Genomic DNA, 9,001 nt, shown 5'->3' on the forward strand with positions numbered 1-9,001 from the left:
GTCTTGCTATGTTGTCCAGGCTGGTACCAAACTCTTGGCCTCAAGGGATCCTCCCACCTCAGTTTCCCAAAGTGCTGGGATTACAGGTGTGAGCCAAAATACCCAGCCCTGAACACACCATTCTTGCCTCTTCCAGATAAGCAGAAGACTCTGAGATTCTGGGACAGATGCAAAACCCCAAGGGTCCACGCTCACTTCAAACTAGCGCAGCCCAGCATCTATGCACGGACTGACAACGGAAACTGGATGTTCCTGAAATGGATTGAAGGCCACAGTTGATGTTTTCACCATTATTCTCCAAAGTGGCCTCCATGGCAGCTTTAGAAAAGTGAAAAGGTTATATTGCAAGTGCTCCTTAATTCTTACAGAAAAGTTGCTTTGCATTCTCGCGATAAATACTGCCAAAAAATGTTAGGAATATCTGAACTGTGAAGGAGACTAAGAACAATCCTTGAAGTTAAACCCATCTGTATTTGGGAGTTCTATCCAATCCACTCATTTCCCTCAGTTCTATGCACCCTGGCATAACTTACCAGTATTTTTGCAGGGCTCTGTCTGTGGAATTCGACCACGGGCACATCCCGCTTCCTGACAAGATGAGGAATGGTAGAGTTTCGCAAAAAGGCGCTGAGCTCAGGGGTGTCCTCTGGGGAGGCAGCAGGCTGCGAAAGAAAGTGGGAGATACCACACACAAATGCGTGAACAACTGCTACATTTTCATCGGCCTTGAACTCCAGGCAATTTTTTTTTTCTCAGTGGAATATGATTCACATGAGAATCCAGTCATGTGATTACCAGCAGTGTGTTTGACAGTGACGTGACCTGCACGCACAAGGAACAAGCTTTTCCACTCTTCGATGACAAGAATTCATGAAGCATGGGGAATGCATTCCTGGGAAGTTTATCTTGCAAGGAGAAGATTTGAAGCAGAAGTCATTTCCCCATAAGGATAGAAAACGTGCAAGTGACATTTCAGACATGAGCCATCCTTCCCTTATTACTTTCTTCTCATTGTAGAGTGGGGCCAGTTAAACTGAGGAATGTTCTGTATGGGGAGACGAATCCTGAGGTGATAGAAAAGTGAGGTGCCAACCTCATTTGAGGAAACAGCCTGATGTGGTCAAGGACCCAATATCCACATGGCTGAACCCCACGTTCCTGCGCTCCTTTAGGTGAAAACTCTGCCCTGATGAAAATGACTTTTCCAAAGCCTGCTATGTGCTCACTGTGCTGCAGTGGAGTCTGTTTTCAGCCCCCAGTTTGTTTTGCAAATGTCCTAGAACTTACTATTTTATCTCAGGTTCCATGCTGGGTCCATCTGCTGGCTGGATAAATATTTTGAGACTTCCAGTAAATCACACAGAATATCCCACTGACATTCTTTATTTTGGACCCACTGAATACAAAGACCTAATGTTCTGCACCCCACTCCCACCCTTGAGAATCATGATTTCTCTTACACAGTTTCTCTTTGTAGTCACAGGAGCAATAATAGTATGCCCATCTCTATGGAATGATAAAAAGAAATTTCTACATTGCAGATGTAGACTGCATCACAAAAGACGAAATAAGAGTGCTCGGTATGTCATAAAAACCTGGAAAAACCTACCAGACAAACAGAAGAATGAAGTCCAGACTCCCTAGCGTGGCATACACAGGTCCTCACATGCTGGTCTCGGCTGGTTTCTCCAGCCTCTTCTCTGACCAAGAACCCTAGGTCCCCCACTCCAGCATGCTAACCTGCTCTCCAATCCTGACAGCCACCGGCACACTCGCCAAGCCTCTGATGTTCTGCATGCCTGGTCTGGGGCCCATCTGTGCCTATCCAGCTGCACCTCAACTGCCTGCTAGCTGGTCTGCATTGCCAGATGAGAAAATGCAAAACACAAAGCAGAGAGTCACTTAGAACCTCCTAGGAAACAGGGAGACAAAGATAATCTGGAGAGGAAAGCTAAGGCAGGGAGATCAGATGTAGGAGGTAATCCAGGGAAGTGTGGCTTTTATAGAAGCCCAAGGAAAAGAAAGTTTGCAAAAATAAGACAGTGACAAAGAATGCCAAATCCTGCAGAGGAGTAAAGGGCAAAGACCTTTATGCACTGAACTTGGCAATTTTGTCACGGCCTTTGCAGGAACATGGATGGAACTGGAAGCCATTATCCTCAGCAAACTAACACAGGAACAGAAAAACCAAACACCGCATGTTCTCACTTATAAGTGGGAGTTGAACAATGAGAACACATGGACACAGGGAGGGGTACATCACACATTGGGGCCCGTCGGGGTAAGGGGGTAGGGGGAGGGAGAACATCAGGAAAAATAGCTAATGCATGTTGGGCTTAATACTTAGGTGATGGGTTGACAGGTGCAGCAAACCACCATGGCACACGTTTACCTATGTAATAAACATGCACATCCTTCACAAGTACCCTGGAACTTAAAATAAAATTAAATTAAAAAAAAATTATGGGCCAGGCTTACACCTATAATCCCACCACTTTGGGAGGCCGAGTCAAGAGGATCTTGGCTTGCGGCCAGGTGTTTGAGACCAGATTAGGCAACATAGTGATACCTCATTGCTAATTAAAAAAAAAATAGCCAGTGTAGTGGTACAAGCCTGTAGTCCCAGATACTTGGGAGGCTGAGGCAAGAGGATCATCTAAGCCCAGGCGTTCAAGGCTGCAGGGAACTATGATCACACCACTGAATTCTCAGCCTGAGCAACAGAGTGAGGCCCTGCTCCCAAAAAAGTAAAAATACAAAAGAACAAAATTATAGATGTCATTTTATCAGAAGAGATTGGTGGAGGTAGAAATTTAACTGCAGTAGCTCAAGAGTGAATGGATTTTAACGAATGGATAATTATTTTAAAAGATATGAAATTAAATCCTTCTGTTGTTTTTATATTAAATTCCCTATGGCTCAGAGACAAGATGAGCCTTGTCCCCCAAATAAGGCATGAAAACAAAATATTGCTGTTTGTAGCAACACTATTTATAATAGAGAAGAAAAACAGTAGCTTAGCACTTTGTAGGCATATACAGATTACTGATTAAATAAGTTATGATATATTTATACAGAAGACTACTGGACAGGTTTTAAAAATGATGACATGAAGCTCCATTGGAATTTAGAAAGATACAATATATTTGTAAGGGGAAAAGACAGGTTTACAACAGCATATGTAGTAAGATTGTATTTTTAATAAAAATGGATGTATCTGATATTGCAGATCTATAAATAGAAATAATCTGGAAGGGCAGTCCTGAAAGTGTTACAGTGGTGGAGATCTGATGATACTAAGGGAGTTTTGCTTATTTCTTTTTAGGTATGATAATAATGTTATAGATTTTAAAAGGGTCTCCTTATTTTTCATTTTTATAGACAGGGTCTCACTCTGTCAGTCAGGCTGGAGCCCAGTGGGTACAATCGCAGCTCATTATGCAGACTGATCCTCCTGCTTTAGCCTCCCAAATAGCTAGGACTGCAGGCACACCCTGCCACACCTAGTGAATTTCAATTTTGTAAAGACAGCGTCTTGCTGTGTTGCCAAGGCTGGTCCTGAACCCCTGGGCTCAAGTGATCCTCCTGCCTCAGCCTCCCAAAACATTGAGACTACAGGCATGAGCCACTGTGCCTGGCCAAGCCTCCTTATTCGTTGGCAATATATATAATAGTAAAATGTGTATGGTGAAGTGGAAAAATAAGTTAATGCATAAATAAATGGAAAAAATAACAGTAAACAGGTGGTAACACTATTAGATATTTAAAATGCTCTTCTTTATGTTTTTATATATTACCTGATACATTCTTATGATGAACATTTAGCATTTTTAACATAAAAATTATGAACAATGTACAAAAAAGTAAAATTGTAAAAAAAGTAAATGAGAAATGAAAAAGTAGGGATAGCAAGCACAGCTTGGCTGTAAATGGAAGGGGAAAGAGGTCCGTTCTTGGAAGAGAATACAGAGTGAAATTACTGCATTTACTGTTTGTTTTGAAGATGGGAGAAATTTAACAAAGTTTATAGAACCCAAGGAATGCCCAAGGAGAGAAGAGGTTGAAGACGCAGGAAATGGGGATACTAGATGTAGCAAAGTTAATTCATGGAGCTGGAGGAATAATCCTCCTTTCTCTGGAAGTGTTGGAAAGACATTGAGGATGGAAGAGAGATGATTAGGAGGTGTGTGGAAGGCTGGGGTGGTGTGTTAGTCCATTCACACACCTCTATAAAGAACTGCCCAAGACTGGGTAATTTATAAAGGAAAGAGGTTTAATTGACTCACAGTTCTGCCTGGCTGGCAAGGCCTCAGGAAACTTACAATCATAGCAGAAGGTGAAGGGGAAGCAAGGCACCTTCTTCACAAGGTGGCAGGAGGGAGAGTGAACACAGGAGAAACCACCAAACAGTTACAAAAACATCAAATCTCGTGAGAACTCACTATCACGAGAACAACACGGCGGAAACCATCCCCATGATCCAATTACCTCCACCTGGTCTCTCCCACGACACGCGGGGATTATGGGGATTATAATTCAAGGTGAGATTAGCCTAACCCTAGCAGGTGGGGAGGGGTTTGGGATGGGGAAATGGATCATTCCTAACAGTAATGATAGAGCTATTGCCTAGGAAGGACAGAGAGCGTGGTGAAGGTTTAGACAAGGCTTGGCAGAAAAGAAGGTATGGCCAGAGGAAGTCCTGAAAGTGGGATGGGGTAACTGTGTCAGAGAAAGCATTTATACTAGGGGAGGAAAAGTTTCTTGATGAGAACAAGTGAGACCATCATAAAAATAGGAGATTGAATTGGAGGAGAAAGGAAAGTTGAGCTGAATGTCTTGGAGGCAGGGTAGTTTGAGGTGTAGTTGAAGATCAGTGGCAGAAACCCTGGGAGGTGGAGTGCATGGACCTGAGGGGAGGCCTTGGATATCCCAGCCCTATGGGCGCTGGGACATCCCAGAACCATGGAAGAGCCTGGCACAATGAGGAGGAGGGGAAGCCCCACAGTTGATCGAGGTTGCTGTTATGGTTTGGATATTTGTCCTCCCAAATCTCATGTCGAGTTTTAATTGCCAATGAGGGAGGTGGAGCCTTGTGGGAGATGCTGGGGTCACGAGGATGGATCCCTCATGAATGGCTTGACCGTCGCATTGGTGCTAAGTGAGCTTCCACTGTGAGTTTAAAAGTGTGCAGCACTCCCTGCCCCACCCATCCTCTCTCTCCTGCTTCTGCTTTCACCATGTGAAGTGCCTGCTCCTCATTCTGCCTTCTCCATGAATAAAAGCTCCTTCAGGCCTCCCAGAAGCCAGGCAGGTGCCAGCTCATGCTTCCTGTACAGCCTGCAGAACCGTGAGCCAATTAAACCTCTTTTCTTTATGAATTACCCAGTGTTAGGTATTTTTAGCCAGGCAAGAATGGCCTAATACAGATACTCAATGATCCAGGATCTGATAGAACAGTTTTTATGGCATAAGATAAAATGTGAGCTTAGACAGAAAATTAAGAATTGTGGAAATCGCTAGCTAAAATTCTCTCATATGTTTTCTATCGTATACTATGTGGGTGTGCATGTAGATTGTGCTTTGAGATGAATCATGTGAATTCTTTTATAGGGTCATTGACAATTATGTTACAGAGGTTAACTCTGTAGTTAACCAAACTACAGAGAAGAGGCACTATAAAAAATGAGAGACTGCCTTTTTATTCCCAAGCTATAGCCTATTATTATTATTATTAGCAGTAAGCAGTAATAGTAGTGGTAGTGGTAAAACAATAGCCCAAACAGCCAGGTGCAGTGGCTCACGCCTGTAATCCCAGTGCTTTGGGAGGCCGAGGCAGGCAGATCACTTGAGGCCAGAGGTTCAAAACCAGCCTGGCCAACATGGCGGAACCCCATTTCTACCAAAAACGTAAAAATTAGCTGGGCTGCTGGTGGTGCACACCTGTAATTCCAACACTCAGGAAGGAGAGTTGCTTGAACCTGGGAGGCAGAGGCTGCCGTGAGCCGAGATAGTGCGACTGCGCTCTGGCAGCCTGGGCGACAGTGAGGCTGTCTCCAGAAAAACGAAAACAAAAACCAATACCCGGAAGAAAACTCTTTAACTTCCGGTGTGGTTTCATCAGATACATCTTGTGTACAAATAAAGAACATGTCCTGTCGGGGTAAATCGTCATTCACAGACATTTGTAGGTGGTCTCTCAGTAAAATACAGGGCTTACTTTGAGCTAGAGAATGACAGCGTCGTGTGGCAGGGGTTGGTGGAACGCATCTCTGTATTTTGCGACACTGTTTTACAAATAGAGGAATGCCACTCTTACATACCACAGTCAAAAGGTCTCCAAATAGCTTGCAAACCAGCTTTCTGAAATGACATTCCAGAAATTATTTAAAAACAAAACAAAACAAAACAAAAAGGAAGAAGTTACCCAAGAAATCGAAACAACAGTTAAAGCCCGTTTTCTACACGAACATTCGGAGCCTCTTTCACGGTTGACAATGAACCTCCAGGCCATGGTTTTCCACTGAGGGTGGAGGATGCTGGCCTCTTAGCATCCAGGATAGGCAGACAGTTCCCAGGACAATTTGTTAAGTGCTAGGAGAAGCTGATGGTAACCACTAAAGTGTCTTCTGCAGAGCAAATGAAAATGACTTCTTTCTGCATAAGGAAATAATTGTTGGTAAACATGTTTCTTTCTACAGCTGCTACTCAGAATTTAGCCCAATCAGGAATTTTCTACTTTCATAATTTTTACCAAACTCTTCACTGTGTCATAAGTTTAAATTTATGGATTAAAGGGATACTACTGTGCAGCCAGAATGTGCAACACAGTCAGAAATGCGGCATTTGAAGAAAGGTAGTTGGGTGAAATTAGATTAAGGGCCCTGTGAACCCAAACAAAAGCAATGCACACTATCTTTTTCTTGTTTGTAATTTGTTTTTGGATTTCAGATATTCCTAGCACACAAAAAACAATAGACAACTCTCATGTACCTTGCCTATAATTAAACCGAAGTGGAGACAAGCCTGGAGGGGGCAGTCCACCATGTAATTTTCTTTAAGACATGAATGTTGAGGGTTTGTAGGGAAAGACAAACCCCACTTTTTTAACCTCCTGAAAAGTTCATGCAAAGCGTAACTAAAAGAATCAACTCACTCCGCTGGTGATGTTGAAGCTTTTGTTAGTATTTGAACATGGTGTTTTTACATTCCAAAATATATATGCAAACCTGAAGACCATCTCAAAGAGAAGGTAAAAATCTCAGACTGTATAATTCTTTTTGGTGGTCAAGAATTGGATCTTCAGGCACTCTTAAAAAGGCGAATACAATTCTTCTATCAGAGGTAGCATTCCCGTAAGAAAGAGAAAGCATACTTAGGACAGACTGACCAGGTCTAGGGGTAAGCCATAGATATCACTAGCACGTCACAATTGGAGAGGAAGTAAATTAAAATGGACTACTGTTCTCCTGATCAGACCTTCTAAAATAATAAACAGTTTATTTTTTTTTTTTTTTTTTTTCCTGGGAGGAGAGTTTGTAGAAGACAGCTGAGTATCGAAGGGGCAAGTAACAGCCATCAAATAATGCTTTAGCTAGGACATAGATTACAGTTCCTGTGGTCAAGGCTGTCAAAATGATTCCACAAAGAAATGGCAAAGATATACTAAATAATCTTCTTCCTTGCATGTCTTGATTTTTTTTTTTTTTTTTGAGACAGTTTTGCTCTGTCACTCAGGCTGTAATGTAGTGACGCTATCTCAGCTCACTGCAACATCCGCCTCCTGGGTTCAAGCGATTCTCCTGCCTCAGCCTCCTGAGTAGCTGGGATTGCAGGTGCCCACCACCACACCCAGCTAATTTTTGTACTTTTAGTCGAGATGGGGTTTTGCCATGGTGGCCAGACTGGTCTTGAACTCCTGACTTCAAGCGATCCTCCTGCCTCGGCCTCCCAAAGTGCTGGGATTACAGGCATGAGCCACTGTGCCTAGCCATATGTCTTGACTTTTAAGGGCGTGCGTGTGTGCGCGTGAGTGAGAGAAAGAGGGAAAGAGACCCAAGAGCTGTTGTGCTAGGAAGTAACAAGAGCGGCTGCATTCTGAATTAAGGAAAACCGGGACACGAAGGCAGGAAGAAGAAAGTACCCTTAAGGATAACACAAAACTATGCAAATTTGCCAAGCCACTGTCTGCGGGCCCACTCATTCCAAAACATAACTCCAAAACTCTCATCCCTAATGAACGGACGGTTTCTGTGTCTCTGCTTTCCATGTTTGTACTATCTGGTTATAATTTGGACTTCCCATGGGACCGGTCTGGTTCAGGAGACATTCTCGGTGGCAACCTCCAACTTTCCATGGCTCTCACAGCAGTTTTTACAAACAGCATTGGCTTTCTCTCATGTTAAGCTCTTCTTAGTCTACAGTCTTTCAGGCCACTTTTATCTCAGGATTATTTTCTTGAACTTGGGCCCCAAACGTTCCATAGTCTTAACATAGGTTATATGTGGGCATCTTATCGGTCTTCCTCTCCTAGGTACGGTCTCACATCTAAGCCTTTTCCCTCTGCATCTCACACTTAACTGTCTATTACAAAGTTTTGCCAATTAAAGAAAAATCCTAGGCCAGGCATGCTGGCTCACGCCTGTAATCCCAGCAATTTGGGAGGTTGAGGTGGGTGAATTGCCTGAGCTCAGGAGTTTGAGACCAGCCTTGGCAACATGGTGAAACCCCATCTATACAAAAAAATGCAAAAATCAGCAAGGCGGGGTGGTACATGCCTATAGTCCCAGCTACTTGGGAGACTGAAATGGGAGGACTGCTTGAGTCTGGGAGGCAGAGGTTGTTGCAGTGAACAGAGATAGTGCCACTGCACTCCAGCCCATGCAACAGAGTGAGACCCTGTCTTAAAAAAAAAAAAAAAAAAGAGGCCAGGAGCAGTGGCTTATGCCTGTAATCCCAGCACTCTGGCAGGCTGAGGAGGGCGGATCACCTGATGTCAAGAGTT

General features: G+C 43.5%; 1 protein-coding gene across 2 annotated transcripts in view; it reads right to left on the reverse strand.

Annotated features, from left to right (window-relative positions):
- The window catches only part of ITGA8 (integrin, alpha 8), a 205,515-nt gene that overhangs the window by 36,656 nt on the left and 159,858 nt on the right, over nt 1-9,001 (reverse strand). For both annotated transcript variants that reach the window (XM_011934275.1, XM_011934276.1), the window contains one exon: nt 534-662. In XM_011934275.1, coding sequence (XP_011789665.1) covers nt 534-662 — 129 coding nt within the window. The remainder of the gene's footprint in view (nt 1-533; nt 663-9,001) is intronic.

This window comes from Colobus angolensis, unplaced genomic scaffold, assembly GCF_000951035.1.
Source record: "Colobus angolensis palliatus isolate OR3802 unplaced genomic scaffold, Cang.pa_1.0 Scaffold133, whole genome shotgun sequence".
Taxonomy (NCBI): domain Eukaryota; kingdom Metazoa; phylum Chordata; class Mammalia; order Primates; family Cercopithecidae; genus Colobus; species Colobus angolensis.